Source organism: Puma concolor, chromosome C2 (assembly GCF_028749965.1).
Source record: "Puma concolor isolate L17-30 chromosome C2, mPumCon1.1.hap2, whole genome shotgun sequence".
Classification (NCBI taxonomy): Eukaryota; Metazoa; Chordata; class Mammalia; order Carnivora; family Felidae; genus Puma; species Puma concolor.
Genome location: NC_141675.1, coordinates 82,566,241 through 82,587,534, shown reverse-complemented (window position 1 = coordinate 82,587,534; position 21,294 = coordinate 82,566,241). Strand labels below are relative to the sequence as shown.

The following is a 21,294-nucleotide window of genomic DNA, read 5'->3' as shown; positions in this document are numbered from 1 at the left end:
ATGGCTCCAGGATCATGACCTGAGCTGAAATCAAGAGCCAGTCGCTGAACTGAGCCACCAAGGCACCCCTATTAACTGTGTTAATTGTCTTTCCAAAGCAAATCAACCTTACATTGTATTTTTATGATGAACCCAACATGACAATGCTGTATTGTCTTTTTAATACATTACTGGGATTGTTTTGCTGAATTTTTTGGTAGAAATTTGTATCTACAGTCATTAATGAGGTTGTCCTATAATTTTTTCTTGTTCTCTCCATATGTGTATTGGTGATCAGATAATGCTCTTCTCATGAAATTGGTGATCAGATAAGGCTATTCTCATAGCCTCAGGTTTGCACCTTCATTTTTGGTTATCCTATTGTTATTTAATTACATCATGGTAGGAAAATGTGTTCCATTTGATAACCAAGGCCTTAAAATTTTAAGGCTTATTTTGTGAACTGGAACTTCATTGACTTTCATAGTTGTTTCATGTGAACTTAAACATTTTCCCCCAATTGTTGACAGCATTTACGGATCCTGCTTATGATTTTGAGTCTCAAGAAAAGAAACAAGAATCAGAGTGTGGAGAATGATCCCTAAAAACAACAGTCTGATTTGCTGATATATCTTTTTATTTATTTATTTTTATTTTTTATATGTTTATTTGTGAGAGAGTGAGAGAGAGAGAGAGAGACAGAGACAGAATGTGAGAGGGGAAGGGGCAGAAAGAAAGAGAGACAGGGAGAGAGGGAGAGAGAGGGAGAGGGAGACAAAGAAGCTGAAGCAGGCTCCAGGATGTGAGTTGTCACCACAGAGCCCAACGCAGAGCTCAAACTCACTAACTGCAAGATCATGACCTGACCTGAAGTTGGATGCTTAACTGACTGAGCCACCCAGGTGCCCCTGATTAACTGGTACATCTTAAAAGCAAAACAAAATGCTAGGCCCTATAAAGAAGTACATGCCACTCCAGCAACTTTGAGTAATATGCAAAAAGGAAGGATATAGTAATGGCTAACAGGGGATGTTCTTTTAAATAGTTCAGTAATTTAGATTAGTAAAACATAGAATGAAATTACTACATTATAAAGTTTAGATGAATATAGTAGCCAAGCTCCAACATGAACCCCAATAATACTATCATAATGCCATCTCCTTCCATACTGAGAAGGGTTGACTTCTGTAACCAACAGCATATTGTGATTAATGTGTGACATCCAAAGCTACATCATAAAAATATTATAGCTTCTGCCCTGCTTTGTTGGCTCTCACACTAGGGAAGTCATCTGCCATTTCCTAAGGACACTCAGACAGCCCTATAGAAAGGTTTATGTGGCAATGAACTAAAGCCTACTGCCAACCACCAGTGAGGAACTAAGACTTCCTGCCACCAGCCATGTTGAGTGGGTCCTTTTGGAAATGGATAATCCAGCTGTGGTATAGCCTCCAGATGACTGCAGCCCTGGCCAACTTCTTCACTGTAACCTTTGGAGAGACCTTGAACCAGATGCATTCAGGCAAGTTTTTCTAGATTTCTGATGCACAGAAACTATGCAAGAACATAAATGTTTATGAATGTCTTAAGCTGCTATGTTTTGGGCAACTTGTCTGCATAGCAACAGAAATCTTACAGTGAGATTCAAAGTGCTTTGGCATTCTACAAGAGATCACATCCAATTTAGGGGTTCCAGGACAATTTACAGAGCACGTGGAAACAATAAACAAACGGTGGCCCCTGAATTCTGCAATCTTGGCTATCACAATTTAAAATTAAGGTATAGGATTAATAAATTACTATAGGAGGGGGTGCCTGGCTGACTCAGTCAGAAAAGCATGCCACTCTTGATCTCAAGGTCATGAGTCTGAGCCCTACATTGGGGTTAGAAATTACATATATACATACGTAAATAGAAATGATTATAGGGGGACATATATAACTATACAAACTTGGAAGGCCTGATGTGGGAGGACAGACTGAAATGAAGGACTCGGCAAAGCCTTGTAAGGAATGAAAAGGGAAATCATCAACGTCCACAGATTCCAGAATATTAGGATGAAGGACCACAACCAGTGAATGATGATGTAGCTTTTAGGGGCTAATACATAACATCCGGAGTCCACATTCAGAAATAATAGAGAAATAAGATATGATCAATGCATGGATTTCAAAATGTCATTTGTACCAGTGATCAAGCTGAAAATAGGATGTGCCTTTATACCTGCTTGTGAAAGGGCTTCTTTATATTTATTTCCTCCTTGGATCTGACAGATTTATATAACTAGTCATGGTTATCTAGTTACAACAGGAAGAAAGGGGATTAACTGAACATTCTCAATTCCTCCTCAAAAATTGGCCTATTAGGTAAATGGCTACTTTCTCTTCTGGAAGCAGTGGATCAAGGGGGGGGGGGGGAGACAAGAAGCCAGTGTTTCCTTAACTAGAGTCCTCTACATGGAAATCTGAGGCTTAATAAATGGGATATGTTTAGGAGGATGGAAGAAGGTGCTACTTTGCTTAGCAGAAAGTTGATGTATGACTTTTGGAATTCTATTTCAAAGTGGTAATTCAATTTTAAATGGATTCCGTTAAATTTATGATGATGGCACTGACTACACATAATGTCACCTTCAAAGTATTATCCCAGGGAATGGGTGTATGAAGAGGTGTTCGGAAACACACCATGAGCACTGGAATAAATAAGACTGAAGTCACTGTAAAGTAACACAGGCATGCTTGATTTGGAAACTGCTGTAAAGTACTAGGCCAAGGCAGAGAGGACCTTCATTTGCTTGGCTAACGAACCTCTTTGAGGGTCTAATGAAGCTTTTGGAACTTCAACCCAGCAAATAGGTTTACACAAAAATGTGTTCTAGGATTCTCTTTCTTGGGGAGAGTGGGTGATATACATATCAAAATCTATACATAGAATCAATTATTGGCACTTTGGAGAAAATATTTTAAATATATGAGTTAGACTAGGGAGCAAAGGCCAAAGGGACTGTCTCAATCTGTGGTGTTGAGCTGCAGTGATATAACAGTTATGAGGAAAATGGCCCCAGATCATTTTGATAAGAGCATTTCCTATTTTATAGACAGGCTTTTCAATTAGGAGGAAGGAAGCATGCAAATAGGGCACCATACTCTGCATCATTTTCCTGTGTTTCTCACTCTGAAATGGAGCCCATCTTGAATTACCTTCTTTGGGCATCACCAAATAAGAGCTGGAAAGAAATAGCAAAAATTATGAGATCTAGGTTGGCCTAGGTCTGTAGTACTGTTTTGCAATTAATTAGGAAGGAAAATGAAGTGTTAGGATTTTTATCTTTAATCTTTGGGACTATCATCAAGAAAGGCAACCGTATCTGACAAAATGAAACCACAGTTGCTATTCTCAACCATAGTCTGATTTTATGTCTGGCTCAGGATAGAAACTCATATATCATTGGCAAAATTTTTCTAAAACTATTTATTTAATGTGTACATTGTAAGTGAACCTTGCTGTTCTGGGCCTTGGAAATGTGCCTTTTTCATGCAGAAATTCAATTTCTTCATCAGAAGCTGCTGCTTACCTAGAAATTCATTAGACTTGGAGTTAAACAATCTAGTTTTCCAGCTGGTAATCTCAGGAAAATCATTTTGTCTCCCTGAAAATATGCAAAGAAAATGGGGATAATAATATCTTCTTAGGGTATTATAGGGGTTGGAAAAAACCCAACATATACCAGAATGTTAAATTTTTTTTTCTATCTCAGTTTCAGCAGTGGCCTCAAAAAGCTGAGGGAAAAACAGAAGTAGGTGGCAAGTATTTCCTCTTGCATTCCAAAGTGAAATGCTAGACTCATGCAGTATTTGTAAAGGGGTTTCCTACAAACTGATTTTCCCAACTTGAATCCAATAAAAGGACTGAGATAGAACAGGTGAGGAAGGAGAATTTCTGTGGAGTGAGTTATTGGAGAACAGTGTTTTTTTCCCTCCTCTTATAGAGGGAAGGCTTCAAGAAAGCAACTTAGACAGCTTGACATAAGCCCGTGGAAGCAGGCAGGCCTGAGAGAACGATGTCAGTGAAATCTAAAGAGCAAGACTGTGACAGTTTGCTCTAGGCAGAAATGAAGAGATGGTTCTATAAGGACAGCTTCAGTTTCAGTGACTGGAATCAAGGGCGTGGGTTTTCTGTGGTGGAGACGCAGAGAAAGTAGTGGGTAGAGTTGGCCAAGGTTAATTATAAGAGGCATATTCCCTGAGGGGTTTGCTGCCAGAGGTGATGGGTCAGGCGACCTCAGTAGGAGGCTGGTGGTGGTGTTAAATGAAGAGGCTGAAAAAGGACAATGAGGATGAGGGGCAAACTGACCTGCCTGGGGAGAGACATTGCAGGAAGCAAGGGTGTCTATATCAATGGTCCCAGAGGGAGTTAAGTGATGACCTAACAAAAATCAACTTTGAGCATTTACTGAGGCCAGAGAGTAATAAAGCCAGGTCATGATAGTATCAGTCACATCAGATTTTTCTTTATCTCTCTGTATTGCCATCCCTAAGACTGGGGAGGCAGAAGGCAGTCCACTGTAGTAGGGGAAGGGGTGAGGATAAACTGATGACGAGCAACCCCCTTCCCACTGCAGCTTTACAGCATGAATGGGGCCTAAGCTGGGGACAGGAGAAACTTCAATTATATTTATAATTCAGGCTAAGACATAAGAATAGTTATTTAAATGACTGAAATATGGTTGTTTTTCTAATAAAAGTAACCAGGGGGGTTTTTATTATTTCATTGGGACCAGTAGAGTTGTAGCACTGCCTTTGTTTTTATCCAAGTGGTACAAAACAACTCCTACTGAATGGGTGGTGGGTGCATGTGGGTGGGAATGAAAATGTTTTTTCTGAGTTTGTCCCATGGAGTCCTTCTCTTTGAATTAAGTGTTTATAATAGCAGTGTACTGGAGCAAAGTTTATTGACCTGGATCTGTACAATGTGTATAATTACGCTGGGTATCTTCTGTCTGCTTGCCAGAGTCAATCTCTGCCTTGTCTCGTTTGACATCCAGTCTGGGAGGTTAACCTCTTTGGATCACATAAAAATTCCTTTGCTCTCTGGGTTTGGTTTGGGGTAGGCAATGGGTAGTGTTGTAAAGAGACTGGAAGTGAGGTCAGGATAATTTCCCCTGCCTTGCAAGGTCACTTTCCTCTGACTGAAGGTCACTGATTCTTTCAACCCATCTGTATGGTCTTCAGACCAGTGTATAAATCCATTATGATTCCCCTATACTCAGTCTTTTGTAAAAAGTCTTGTGAGCAAACCCTTCAATTTTCCTACTTTACATATGCTGCCTGTTTCCTTCAGAAACCCTGACTGACCCAATAACATTATTTGCTTTGCTGACCTCAAAATATTAATGAGAGAATTCAAGCAATAACAGTTGTAAAAATGTTTATAATAAGTAAATGCAGAGTATTAGTATTGTTTTTTTTTCCCCCCACAAGGTATTCTCAGCATTGTGTGAAGGAGTGAGGAATTTAGAGAAATTCCAGGCCAATTTTAGTATATCTTCTATTAAAGGGTCAGACAGTAGATGCTATTTTGCCAGGGATATAATCATAGCTGCTTTGTTTTACTTGCATAAATGAGAAAACCATTCATTAACTTCAGGCTTTAAGCAAATGAACTGAATTAGGAAAATACTTTGGTCTTCAAAGCATAATTAACTTTGCCCTGAGAATTAAAGTAATTTGCACATCTATCTGAAAATGAAATTGGTGTCGAGTTGAGGTGGAAAAAAAGTTAAGCATCATACAAAATAGAACCAATAGTTTCTTTGCTTCATTTTAATATGATCTGACATAGACATTGTTCTGTTTGACTTTTCCTGATTGTTTTTGTTTCCCCCCAATCATTAATTTATCCTTCCATTTCCATCTCTTATGAAGTTTTTTATAAGCAGGATTTAAAACTTTTCTTTTATAAATATTTTACAATAATTGAGAATAAAGTAATACATGTCATATGCCTGAAAGTCAGTTTTTAAATATGGAGTCATACACCAATATAATTCAAGGATCCATAGATGCTGGAAAATGTTACATCTTCAGTTTCATTACCCTCTTGTTAAAATATGAATAAGAATGCAGGGAACAAATCACAATACCTAGACCTTTGTCACAAATAGAAATCACAGATACATTCAGATCATACTTCAGCCATTGTAGAAACTTTGAAATTGCTTTTATGTTCAGCACTACTTGAAATGATTGTTGTTTTTTAGACTTTTCTCTAAAGCAACTTATTTTATATGTTAACAAATAAGCCTATATGTTGTTATATTACTAATTACTTTTACATTTTTCTGGTAATTCTGTTTCTATGTATGGTAACCTTTGAACTCTTACAAATACTATCCACTTAAAAACAATATTCTGAGAAGGTGTCCATAGGTTTCACCAAACTACCAAAGTGGCCCATCACCCAAAAAAGTATGAATCTCTGGATTAAGTAATGAATGAAATCTTGGGGCTACCGTATGAAAATAGATCTCATACCTATGTCCTTCTCTGGGTGAACATGAGAAGGTAGAGAATGCATGCTTGAGAGAAAAGAATCTTGATACATACACATGAAAACCAGAGGGGTTTATAAGCAACAAGAAAGTGTGTTAAAATAATATGCTAATTCACAATTTTGTGAAAGCTTCAAAAATAAATAAGGAAGTGGTTAAATCTACTTGGATTAGTGGACCAAAGCTATTGTATCAAACACAACAAAAGACCAGCAATTAACCTTATATGTGGCCTCCCAAGCAAAATTACTATAATTTTTATGGATTTTCTTTTTATAAAATAGTTGCAAAACTCTGAACTGTGCCTTTTTATACTAAATATGTGAAAATATTCATTTTTCCCTGTCACTTTATTATACATATTTCAATGATAACAATGATTCTCGTAATGGATGATTGAAAAATTTATTTTATTTTACTTTTTAAATGCTTATTTATTTTCGAAAGTGAGAGCACAAGCAGAGGAGGGGCAAAAGAGAGGGATACAATCATTTCAAGTAGTGCTGTGCTGACGGCAGAGAGCCCCACGTGGGGCTTGAACTCATGAACCAAGCGTGAGATCACGACCTGAGCCAAAGTTAGACAGACACTTAACTGACTGAACCAGGCACCCCAGATGATTGAAAATTTTAATCTTTAATCTTCAGTTATCATTACACTTTGAAAAAATCTAAAATTATTTTTCCTTTAAAATTTAAGAAGGTGTAGATAAATATTTTATGCGTGAGCTATTACTTATTTCCCATTATTTTCCACCGTTCTAATATATAAGACAAATTTAATATTTACTTTGAGACTAAGAGCAGGAATTCCTACTAAAAAAATAAATCCTGAAAAAACCTCACAAGATGTGCCTTTTGAATTTCATTTGAAAGACTAAGACATCAACTATTGAAAAAAATTATAAAATGCATAAATAAATTACATCTATAGGAAAATTGTTAATGTGTATAGGTCATTCTAAATAATTTTTTTTTAAATTTTCTAATGTTTATTTTTGAGAGAGAGAAAGAGAGCATGAGTGGGGGTGGGGTAGAGAGAGAGGGAGACACAGAATCTGAAGCAGGCTCCAGGATCCAAGCTGTCAGTACAGAGCCCGATGTGGAACTTGAACTTGTGAACTAGGAGATCATGACTTGAGCGGAAGTCAGACGTACACTTAACCGACTGAGCCACCCAGGCGCCCCCTAAATAAATTCTACATAAAACACTCCTGACATTGAAGGTCACCTTTGTTGCTATGCCATAGAATAGAGAAAAGTCTTGTCTCTGATTTTAATTCCAGATATGAAACAAGGTAAAATGTCTAGATTAAGGGAGATCCTCAACTTTTCAAGTTCATGGGGAAACTCTCGTACAAATGTATTAGTTCTACTTAACCCATTTCCAACATCTGGAAGTAGTTAGAAGTGAAGAGAAAGGTAGAAAAAAAGAAAATAGATAATTATGATTTTTGACCACATAAGATCATCAGTTGCTAAAATCCTTTCTGGCTTTCAGTGGATAAGACCTTCACAATCTAGCTTCAGAGATACCTATAAGTTTATATGGGTTTTGCATTACATTTTGAACACAGCATCCCTGAGTAGCCCCAAATCTCTTTCCCAATTTCATTTCTTATCCTCTTCCTTATCTCTATCTGATATTGAGCCCACACCATGCTATTGAGCCCTCCCAAGAACATGCTCTGAATGTTCAAGCCTGTAAACCATATCGTACATGAGTCTCTCTTAACAGAATAATTGTTCTTAATCCACTTAATCTTACAACAGCAGTACTAGTTATTTCAAAATTTGTTATTATTGCTAAATATGAAAAATCTTTTTTTTTTTTTTTTTAGCATTTCTGGACAATTCTTGAAAAACACCCACCGTGTCCTTAAATAGTGATTGTTTCTGTTCTATTTTGTCCCCCTACACTCCCATTAGGTTAATTTATAGGTTACAATTTCTCATTCTGTTATCTATCTCTTTTGACATTCTGAAGTCATTTCCTTAATCTTCTCATATGATGAATTTATTTATTCTTTTGCCAGATATAATCTGCTATTTCTTGCACTGTGTAGTCTTTTTTCCTTCAATTTATCATGGGATATTTTAGACATTGGCCAAATAGAATAGTATAGTAAGTTCCCAAGTATCTCTCAGTCTAAATCAACAATCAGCAATTAGGCAAATCTCATTTCATCTGTTCGGTTCTCATTCCTGTACTATTTTGAAGCAAATCCAAAATAAGTACTTTTTTTTATAGTGTAATATTGGTTTCAGGAGTAGAATTTAGTTATTCTAAGATAAATACTTTCAATCAAATTTTTAAATGAGAATCTCTCTCACTTTTAATGTAACTGCAGTACCATTTTCATATTGAAAAGTATGCAATAATTACTTAAAATCATCAAGTAGTGCCTGCTCACATTCACAATTGTTTCTCACATAAATTATTTTTTAAACAAATCATTTATTTGAATCAGTACTCCCCCAAATTGAGACTGGTTAATAAATGTCTTATTCTGCTTTAATCTTTAGGATCCTCTTTCACCTCTGTCTCTTTTTTTTTCCTTCAAAACCATGTAATTTATTTACCAGAGAAACTGGATTGTCTTGCAGTTTCCTATAATCTGACTTTTGCTGTTTTCATCCCTGTTGTGTGTCTGAAGTGATTCCTCTGTCTTTCATATTTCCTGAAAATCTACCTACTAAGAGGATCTAGAAGCAAAACTATTCTGTCTCTTCAGTGGATTTTTGCCAATTTAATACGCACAAGAAGAGTATATCAGTAAAGTTTTAATATGCCTTTTTCTTATGATAATGGGTGGCATCTTTTCATGTGATTTGCATCATTTACATCTGTTTTTTCAGGAACTATTTTTACCTCATTCTTGAGCATTGTTCTTTTTCCTCTCAATTTTTAAATGTTCTTTATATATAATAAAGTTGTTAACACTTTGATGTAACTTATAAGCATTTCTCTAATTTATTATTTTTCTTTTTACTTTGCTTTATGATACCTGTAGCCATGGAAACTTAAAAATGTGTAAACATCAAATGTATCTAGTTTTTCCTTATTTTTTTTCCTGAGATTTTCTGGATTTTGCATCAGAATTTGGAACACTTTATCTCTGAACAGAACTCACCAATGTTTGCTTCCAGTACTTATATGGATTCATCTGTTTTCTCACTTAAATTTGATTCCTTTAGAATTTATCATAATGTATGGTTTGAGAAGGGATCAGTTTTATCTCTTTTTTCCATATCTCCAAGTCATTTATTCAGAATCTATCCTTTCACTCAGTAATATGTGAGGCTGCTTTTTAAATAAAGTTAGTGTCTATTTCTTGAATTTCTGTTCTGTTTTTGTTGTTTTGGTGGTGGTTTTATCTTTGGTCTATCCATGGGCTATTATTATACTACTGTAAAGAAAGGAAAATATTAAAATATTTAGTAGGGCTCTTCTTTCCTCTTTCTTTGGCATTTTTCTGTCTATGCTAGTTTCTAATTTTTTTCTAATTAATTTTGTAATCAATTTCTTTAGATCCAAAAGAACCCTGATGGTATTTTTTATTGCAGTTAGGTTAAGTTTGCAATTTAACTTAAGAAGAGCTGCCATCTTTTCTGCTTTTGAGTCTTTTGATGCCAGTAACACAGTGTGAGCCTCCATTTGTTCAATCCACTGTTTGCATTTCAGCATTATTCTCAGAGGTTTCCTCAGATATGCTCGTATATGAACATTTTTAAAATTTTTATTTAAATTCCAGTTAGTGGAAATATAGGGGACAATTAGTCTAAGCGTACAATATAGTGATTCAGCACTTCCATACAACACCGGGTTCTTATCAAAACAAGTATACTCCTTCATCCCCATCACCTATTTCACCCATCCCCCCACTGCTTTCCCCCTCCCTGGTAACCACCAATTTGTTCTCTACAGTCAAGAGTCTGTTTCTTGGTTTCTCTCCCTCTCTCTTTTCCTCCCTACATTCATTTGTTTTGTTTCTTAAATTCCACATATGGGTGATATCAAATGGTATTTATCTTTCTCTGACTGATTTATTTTGCTCAGCATAATACTCTCTAGCTCCATCCACATCATTGCGAATGGCAAGATTTCATTCTTTTTTTATGGCTGAGGAAGGAGCTTTCTTTGCTAACTGTATGCCTAGGTACATTCCTATTTTAATGCAATTATAAATGAGGTCTATCTTCTATCTGACCTCTGCTGGTAATATAGAAGTACTATTAGCTTTCTGTATTTATGCACTTTGCATTTTAATCAAAAGGGTTTTGTTGTGGTAGTTTTTGCATTGATTATCTTTGTTTTCCAGTTTCTCATTTGTAAATAAAAATAATTTTACTTTTTTCTTTCCAATTCTTATGTCTCTAAATGTTTTCTCTTGTCTAAAGTCATTTCTAAATTATAGTAGAAGTGATGGGTGTGGTTTTCCTATTCCTTGCTTTAGTAAAACTTCCCATATATGTCACCATTAGGTAAGATAGAGGCTTTGGGCTGAGGTGTACATAAATACTCACATATACACACACACATATGCACACACCATGTTAAGGAAATATCTGTCAGTTCTCATTTTGTTGTACTTTAAAAAATATAATAAATGCTAGATTTTGTCAAATGCCTTTTCTGCCATCTAAGGATATAATCATATGCTTTTTCTCCATTGCTCTATTTATATGATGGATTACATTAAAAGAATTCTAATATTGAGTGACACTTTCCCAGAATAAGCCCAATTGGTTTAGATGTATTATATTTTTAAAGTTTTGGATTCTACTTATTAACTTTGTATCTCTGGTTTTTATACTGATATTTATAGATGACATGAATCTAAAATTTCCTTTTAAGAATGTAATGTTTATTATTTGAGGATCAATATTATATTTGTATCAGGAAATGAACTTAGAAAGTTTACTTTATTATGATCTGAAAAGGTAAGATAACCTTGGGATTATCTGATACCTTAGGATTTGATAAAATTCTCATATGAAAATATCTAGATCTACTTTCTCTTGGCAAGCTCTTCTAAAATTAAAAAAAAAAAACTCCATGGTAATTGAATTATTTGTCTCTTTTGGGGTCAATGTTTGTAAATCATATTTTTCCAAAATTTTATCCATTTTCCAGGTCTTCAGTTTATTTGTATTCAGTTGAGCAAAGTAGTTCTCTTTTTAAAGATTCTCTGTTTTGGTGTTTCCATCTTGTCACTTCTAATTTTGTGAATTTACTTTCTACTTTTTTCTTAATTAGCTTAGGTTAACTAGTGGCTTGTATTTTTCTCAAGAAACAGTTTTACATTTATTTTTTATACACTATGGTTTGCTTTACAAACATTGATTTCAGCTTTTGTCGTTATTCTTACCTTCTGCTTTTTTTTCTCATGGCTTTTCTTGACTTACTTTGCCGTTCTTTCCAGATGTTTTTGTGTGTCATTTTGCTTTACTTCTACTTTTAATTTTTATTGGTATAATGATGACTTTTATCTGATATTTGCTTTATGTGCCCCTAATATTACATTTTCATTATTATTATCTTGAACAAAGCATATAATTTTATTTTGTATTCCTCTTTGGCCCAATAGTTATTTAATGACATGGTTTATACTTTTAGGTAAAGATGACTTCTTGTTTTTCTAGTTTTGTTATTAAGTTCTAGTCACACTGTGTTTCAGTCAGTGAATTTTTTTTTAATATACTGTTTTTAGAATTCCTAGAGGGTTTGTTTGTCACCTCAGATATGGTAAATTTTTTGAATACTCCATATGCACTTCAGAAGATGCTATATTTTCTATTGAAGTTCAGAGTTCCAAATAGATCTACAAATTCCATTTTATGGATTATATTGTATATGCCTTCTATAAATTTTAAATATATAATCGGCCTTGGATTTTAAGAAATGAATTAAAGTCTCCTATTCTTAATATGTTTCTTTCTATTTCCTGGCATTCCCTGTGGTTTATCTTTGATAAACATTGGTACACTCTTTTTAAATTTTTATCTATTTCTTTATGTTTTTATTTCTTTTATTTTAGTTTATTTTAATGTATTTTTTCCTGGTATAACTTCTCCATTCTTTTATTGCCAACCTTTCTAAATATCTTTATTTTTAGTTGTGTATCTTAAATATAGAAAAGGGTTGGATTTCCCTTTATCAGCCAATCTGAAAATATTTGCATTTTACTTATTTGTTTAATTATTTTTAATGCTTATTTATTTACTTTGAGAGAGAGAGTGTGTGCATGCTAGCAAGTGGGAGTATGGGAGGGCATAGAGAGAGGGAGAGAGAGAATCTCAAGCAGGCTCCACACTGCAAGCACAGACTACCAGGTGGGGCTGGATCTCATGAACTGTGAGATCATGACCTGAGCCAAAATCAAGAGTTGGACACTTAACTGACTGAGCCGCTCAGGCACCCCCAAAACATTCACATTTTAATAGAAAAGTTACATCTATTGACATTTATTGACATAATCAGTATTTTTTGAATCTGTCATATTGCAAATGTTGTATTTATATATGCCAATATTTTATATAAAGTTTTTCAATACTCCTTATTTTTTATGCTCTCTTTTTTTTATAAGAAAGTTTTAATTTCTTTCTTATTTTTTACCTTGCTCTCTTCATTTGTTTTCTTTTATTCTTCAGGAAAATATTCATTAAACTTAGTTTGTAGTCTTTTTTTTCCCCTTCTTCTCCATGTTTCCAAGTAACTATTTGTAGTGATCACTTTGATTCTCAATTAATAGCCATGAAATAATCAAAATTCATTCTGAATTGTATATGGTCTCACTACTGTTCCTGAATTGTTAGATATTTGATGAATCTATAGTGTCATACTATAATCATAGCACATGGCACTCTTTTCCTTGCAACCCTCATTTCTCTTAAATTATACAGTTATGGTCCCACCAATTCTTATGATGATATCTCTCCAGTCATTCCAGATGTCCAAAGAAACTCACTTAGTATCCTTCTCCAAGAAGTGCTCATGGAAACAATATTCCCTAATTTTTAAAATGCTTATAATAGTTTATTTGTAGCCTTTATATGTGAAAATCTGTTCAAATGGGTATTAAATACTTGCCAATCTCCCTTTATTTCTTGCAGGCTGAGCTGTGTTAGATAGATTATATCTCCCAATATAGTCTCCTCTTATAATACATCCTAAAGATATTGTTAGGATGAAGCCTCAAAATGGATTATATGTATTTATGGTATTGATGCAATATGTGTTTAGTATATATGGTGTTTATGCTATTATAAATTTATATTTAAATATTTACATATAACATCTATATATTGATTTTTCAATTATTTACTGAACTATGTTGCAAGATCCAGAAATCAAAAAAATAACATTTATTAAGAGGCACAAAATTTTCTCCTCTAAAATTTCACTTATTCCTTGGATTTCCATGGCCTTCTTCATACATTGGTCTCTAAACATATCTCTTCTTGTTTTGCATTATAATTCATTATAAGTATTTTCATATTTCTTATTAGTATATGATTTCTCTGAGGGAAAAGACTATACTTCCCTCCTGTTTTCCATCAGAACCCAACACAATGCTTAGGACATAAGTTGAATTAATTTATATTTGTTTATTTAAAATAGGGTCTGGATTTCAAAACCTAGGTGAGGGATTATTTTCTAAGTATAGTAGGATAAATTACAGCCCCTAAGTGGTGATTTTATTTCTTCATGTAGTTCTGAGACTCTCAGAACATAAGTCCAGCAAATTGCATCCTGTATGCTGAGTCATGGAGCACAGCAAGGTCGTGGAATCATGGACAAATGTGACAAATCCTAAAACTCCAAGTAAGCACGTAAGACAGGAGCAAAGGACATGGAAATGAGTGCATGAAAAAGTGGGGTGCCAGATGATGAAATTCTTTTCAGGGTTTGCTGAGGAGTTTTCTTTAATCTTTTAAGCAATGGGAACATTTCACCAAAACACTTTTGTGTTAAATGATGCCCCTGGTAGCAGAGATCCCCCCTCACCTCCTAAACCTGTAATGTCTTATAATAACTATTTTACATGTGCACGCAATGAAATCTTCCTTAGGAAAGTATGACAAAAACATTCATACATACTGTAGCAGTCATTTTACTTCCTCAACAGTTATTTCCCAAATTATGCTATTAAACTAACAAGTTAGCTAAAACATTTAATGTTTAGCTAATGTTTATCTAAAACACTGAATGTAAACATTTAATGTTTACAAATATGTTTACCTCCAAGGTTTTCATCATCTTTTCTTATGTGGAATTCTGTTTCTGGAGTTAGAGTGGCAGGATTAAAAAATAAAAATGTTCCTTCTTCAAGAGTTCACTTACCTCTGTTTACCTTTATGATCGACAGAGCCAGCCGAGAGTCTGTCCAGGGGAGACCCAAAACCAGAGAAGCTCCTTTTCTTCTTTGTTTCAATTACATCATTCTCCAGAGACACAAGTTCATCAAGAAGCAAGAGTTTTGCTGCCAGGTTAGTGGCTGATTTCTCTTCCCTGACTGTGGGCGGTGACTGCACATCTATGACTCCAGAATCAAAAGCCTGTAGGGCAGGAGGGGGTGATTCCACTCATTCAGAAAAAGAAACCTCAAATATGTATAACCATCTGCCTTTGGCTTTTGCTACCTTTAGCTGACATGCCTGCCATGAAACTTGATTTCTTGTGGATTTATGCTCCCGAGAGAAAGACGTTTGGGAACAAAAATGCATAGAGATGAGGTATGTCCAAAAGCAATTAAAACAACAACAACAACACACACCCACACAGGAAATAAATAAAAATTTATAGGTCTGTCTCTAAAATTTAGTATATTAACTGAGCATTCTTTTAGACTCTTTCCCAGTAACAACTGTGTCCTTATCATTCCCATAGCGCTTTATCTATACTTCTTTCATCATTGTACGCATGACATTTTCCCTGTGTTAGATTGATTACAATATATTTGTATTGCTTATTAACTTGTGGATAACCTGAGGGTAATAACTGTGTCTAAACTAGTTTTTTATTTGCTCTCTTCAATGCTTAGGTCAGTGTTTTGCTCATAGTTTGTACTCAGTAGATTTCTGTATGTTTATGGAATGAAATTTGAAAAAAAGACAAACCTCACATTGTTTTCTTTTTACCTTTCATTCATACCTTATTGATTCAAGCTATTAAGCATCCGCTATGTACCAGCTTCTGCATCAGACCTGGGGGACACAAAAATGAACAAAATCCAGTCTCTGCTCTCAGGAAGCTTACTATCGCTTTCCATGTGATTTATTACCACATTGGGTTTTTTTTTTAATAGCTCATTTTATTTTATTTTTTTAGCACTGAACAGTATTCCATTGTCTGGATGCATCTTAGTTTATTTATCCATTCACTTCTTGAAGAATATCTTGTTTGTTTCCAACTTTTGGCAATTATGAATAAGTTGCTATAAATATCTGTGTGCAAGCTTTTGTGTGGACGTAAGTTTTTATCTCCTTAGGTAAATACCAAGGAGCACAATTGCTGGATCATATGATAAGAGTATGTTTAGTTTTGTAAGAAGCCACTAAATTATCTTCCAAAGTGGCTGTACCATTTTGCATTCTCACAAGCAATAATACCACATTGTTAATGAGCGTTTACAGTGAGTCAGAAATATCCCAATGACTTTATCCTCTCATGTGAAATTTCTTATTTGTTTGTTTCACGTATTGGCACTTGACACTTCATTCAAGTCATAGAAGTGTGGGTGTCATTTATGAAGCCTGTCTTTTCCTTTCCTAAGCCCAATCACAGCATTTAAAAAAATGTTCCTATTAATAGTCTCTAGTCATTGTGGAGTCCAGGGGATATTACTTCTTTTCTAAGAAAGTGAGAATATTCCCCTGTGGGAAGAAATCAGCTCCAGGGACCTCCTCCCTGCCCCCCTGTTAATCACATTCTTCCTTGTGCCAGACTCTTGCTCTTGGCAAGATTCTTTTTCTTCACTTTCTGCCTTTCTTCTTAGATTGTTTCCTCCATTCTCTATGTTCTTCATTTTCCCCAGTAAAATGAAAGAGTAGCATTTTCCAGCCTTTTCATCATTGGCCCCAGCAACTTTCTTGTGAAATACATATAGTCTGACAATCTATTGAGCCTCTTCTTTCTTAAACCAACCAAATCTACACTAAGTCTGGACAGTTCTTCCTGAAAAACCTCTCCCTCCCTTTCTCCCTCCCTCCCTCCTTCCTTCCCTTTCTACCTTCCTTCCCTCCTCCCTCCCAGAGAGAGAGAATCTTAAGCGGCCTCCATGCCCAGTGCAGAGCCCAACAATGGCTCAGTGACGTCATGGCAGTGACAGTGAGGTCATGACGTGAGCCTAAATCAACAGTTGGACGCTTAACGGACTGAGCCACCCAGGCACCCCTCTCTTGCTCTGTCGTATTCTCATCAGTAGTGATTTATATCAGCTCCTCTTCACTGCTTAGTGTACATTGTTAATCATCTTATAACCTGCTTCTCTATCTTCTAACTCTCCCTTTTCTATTCTATCCTGAATACTGCCATGAAGTTAATTATTCCAAACACACTCCCACCTTGTAGAAATAAAATAAGAAATATCTCATACCTCTTGTTATTTGCATTGCAAACTCCACAATGTGTTCTAAACTCCTCTTAAAATCTCAACATCTACCACTTCCCTACAAAAGCTTGACAACATAGACACTGGGGAAGGGAAGGATGCTATTATGAGAAAGAAATTCTAAAGAGCAGGAGACAAAACTTTCAAAGGACAAAGATAGGAAATCTTTTATTATCTCTCAAAGCATCCTCCAAAAAAAATGTTATCATTCTTTCAATTGATGCCCATACAAAACAGAGTTTTCTTCCTTTTTAAAGATATTCATGGGGTGCCTGGATGGCTCAGCCAGTTAAGCAAACATCTCTGACTTCAGCTCAGGTCATAATCTCATTGTTCGTGAGTTTGAGCCCCATGTCAGGCTCTGTGCTGACAGCTCAAAACCTGGAGCCTGCTTCAGATTCTGTGTCTCCCTCTCTCTCTGCCCTCCCTGGCTCATGCTCTGTCTCTCTATCTCTCTCGAAAATAAACATTAAAATATTTAAGATGTTCTTAATCCTCAGGAAAAAAAAATCATAGAACTCGTATAAAACTTGTTCTTTGGTAAAATGCATTTCAGGCTCTCATTTGTTATTTAAGAAGTACAGGGACTATTTTCTAATAAGATCAAATAAGCCAAATTAATGTTTCTCTGTGTGGAGATGTCCTCACATTTCTTTTTATTTGTGCTTTAGTCACGGCAACAAGAAAACATTTGTACCGTAATACAAAGTTTGGCCAAAGCTACTCAAATTTTCACACATAACACCTTCAAATTTCACACAAAAGCACTTCATCTTGATGTAATTGATTTAGTTAAAAATATGACTGAAATGATTATGAATTTTCTTTTATGCTTTTTCTGTTCAAAGAATGCTAATACTTATTACTTCCAGGTTATTTATTTATTTATTTATTTTGACATTCAGTTGGATTTCTCTGAATTTACAGTGAGGTCAAGACAGTAGAAAAAATACCTTTTTCATCAGTTTTGTGTTATTAAGGCATCTATTTGTCAGCAGTATCTGCTTCTGACATTAGTAGAAATGGCTTATGATCATAAAAAATATATGGTCCCTTAAGCTAGTTTCCATTACCTCTGTTGCTACATCCACTGAGCGTACTTTTCCTGAACTCCATAGCATCAACGTCACAGCCAGAATAAAATGTGCATTTGCCAGTCTCCCGTCCAGCATCTGAGGGTCACATACATCATGGTCAATATTTATTAGTTTAGCATATAACGATAGAAAACAAAATCTCCTGTAAAGCTTGTTAGATGCAGGTGATAAACCGAATTATTCAGCTTCTTTGTGCTGGAGTGCATCTCTGCAAATCTTGAATCATACTTAAAAGAAGCTATCAGGGGCGCCTGGGTGGCGCAGTCGGTTAAGCGTCCGACTTCAGCCAGGTCATAATCTCGCGGTCCGTGAGTTCGAGCCCCGCGTCAGGCTCTGGGCTGATGGCTCGGAGCCTGGAGCCTGTTTCCGATTCTGTGTCTCCCTCTCTCTGTGCCCCTCCCCCGTTCATGCTCTGTCTCTCTCTGTCCCAAAAATAAATAAACATTGAAAAAAAAAATTAAAAAAAAATAAAATAAAAGAAGCTATCAGTCTCCTGGAATGAATTCTATCAAGGCATCATTTCCATGGAAACCTAGACTGGGATTATATAGCTATAATCATAATTCAGACTAACTAAAGTCTGAGAATTCTAGTTTTTTGTAATCTTATTCTTTGAGTATCTAATCTAAGGATTACAACCTTGCATACCTAAGGGGAAATGTGTGAAATTGGTCAGGTTTTAGAAAATAAGATCTAGTGAGGTCTGTGGTGCACCTGAGAGAATGTGCTGTGTCTGAAAGCATTTAAATTCATAATTTCAAAAACGCCACATATCTAATAGGTGAATATATTTATGTCCTTGTGCTGTGTAAGGATTTCTTAAGTAATATTCAAAAGGTGCACATCTTATAGGAAAGAAATGCTTGTCATATTTCATTCTATTAAAATTGAAAAACTCTGTATTGTAAGATACAATAAACCTAAAAAAATGGCAAAGTACCAAGTGGAGTATATTTTCAACATAATATAAAAATTAAAACTGGCATTTGAAATATTTAAAAAATGATTTTTTTTATAATCTTATTTAAAAAAATTAATTCAAGTTAGTTAACATATAGTGTGAAAATGGTTTCAGTAGACTCTAGTGATTCATCACTTACATATAACACCCAGTGCTCATCCCAAGTGCCCTCCTTAATGTCCATCACCCATCTAGCCCATCCCCCCACCCAACACCCCTCCAGCAACCCTCAGTGTGTTCTCTGTATTTAAGATTCTCTTATGGTTTGCTTTCCTTTTTTTTTTCCTCCCCCTATGTTCATCTATTTTGTTATCTTAAATTCCACATATGAGTGAAATCATATATTTATCTTTCTCTAATTTATTTCACTTAGCATAATACACTCTAGTCCCATCCACGTTGTTGCAAATGGCAAGACTCTTTTTGATTGCCAAGTAATATTTCAGTGTATACATATACCACATCTTCTTTATCCATTCAAATCTGATAAATAAAATTTTAAAAATAACAATAAACTTAATTAACAATTAAGTAAAAATGGGCCAAAGTTATGAATGGACATTTTGTAGAAAAGGAAATAGCCTAATAGAAAACAAACATCCAAAAGTACACCATCCAAAAATACCTGCAACTTGTTTAATGCAAAAAAATGGGAGAGAAATGGTATACCCTTTGGCATACAGCAAGTTGGCAAAAATTCAAAGTGAACATCGCACATATTAGAATGGTGCTTGGAAACAGAGAAACATAAGTGATGCTAGTACAGTTGGAAATTAATCCAATCATTTGGAGAAAATTGAAATATACCTAGAAAAGTTAAAAATGATCATGTACTACCTACAACCCATTTATTTCACTTCTTAGTTTATAGTCCAAAGGAACTCTTACATGTTTATTTGGAGACCTGTATCTGAAAGTTCATAGCCTCACTGTTTATAATGGTAGAAAACCACAATCAACCCAAGGGCTCTACTCAAGAGGAAATGGATGTATAAGTTGAGGTATATTCATACTGTGGACTTAAAACAAATGACTTAAATACATGTGTGTCTACTGTTAAAACAAATGACTTAAATCTTATGTGTATATATATGCAAGGATTGCAAAGAAGCCCTTTTGGGGGGATATGGGAAGTTGTTGAACAATATATATGGCATGCTACCATTTACCTAAATTGGGGATGCACAAAGCAATTTTGTGTATTTTGGAATCTATATATATAATTAAAGTATAAACCAATGGAACTTGATTCATAACTATGATTGCCTCTGTGGAGAGAGGGAAGTAAATAGGATTATGGAAGAAACATAGGGACTTAGTTTTAATCTACATATTTTTTTAAAGCAAGTATGTCTAAAAAATACATTTGTTAATTCTGTATAGTAAGCACAAAGATGTGTCATTCATGCATTTATAATTTTTATATTAAAAACCCTATACAAGCAATTAAAGCTAATATGTGGTCTATATCAGGTCTGCTGGCTGCCAATTTGACCGCTGGTAAAGGGAAAGCATTGTCTGATTTAGGTAAGATCACAGGCTGTGGGCTACAATAGAATGGGCATGATTTCACCACTTAGTACATGGCATCAGGAAAGATTCCCCCTACCCCCATCCTATTCATCCCTTAATGAGAACTCTCAGAAAGCTCTTATTTCCCTAAAAACATCATTTGGAAAGCTGTTGGGAGCAAAAAAGAAAGGATGGTTAGATGGATCTGAAGAACTGGATTTGAGTCTTCTTGTGGCTTTAGTATTAGTGACCTTGGATGTGCATCATTTAATCTATTTGCACTTTAGTTTTCATATTTGTGAAGCAAGGAGTAATTCTCATTTCAAAAGAGCTTTGAGAGGATTGAACTGATTCGTGTATAACTTCTTTGTCCCATAGAGTATTTATAATTTGTAAGAAAGAACACTTATGAGGTAATACTAAGTATTTCTTTAGTAACTACATTCACTTTAGAGTGACTGGAGATTTTTTAGAGTACTTCCTTATAGTACTGTTATTGTGAAACCTCAGTGTGGATTTTAGCAATGAAGATTATCTGCTATAATAAAGACAAATAAATGTTTTATATAGACAGAGTAG

General features: G+C 35.0%; 1 protein-coding gene across 3 annotated transcripts in view; it reads right to left on the bottom strand.

The window, feature by feature from the left end:
- The window catches only part of OSTN (osteocrin), a 54,773-nt gene that overhangs the window by 11,968 nt on the left and 21,511 nt on the right, over positions 1-21,294 (bottom strand). For all 3 annotated transcript variants that reach the window (XM_086675003.1, XM_086675002.1, XM_025914062.2), the window contains 2 exons: positions 18,219-18,317; positions 14,877-15,091 (listed from right to left, as the gene is read on the bottom strand). In XM_086675003.1, coding sequence (XP_086531129.1) covers positions 14,877-15,091; positions 18,219-18,317 — 314 coding nt within the window. The remainder of the gene's footprint in view (positions 1-14,876; positions 15,092-18,218; positions 18,318-21,294) is intronic.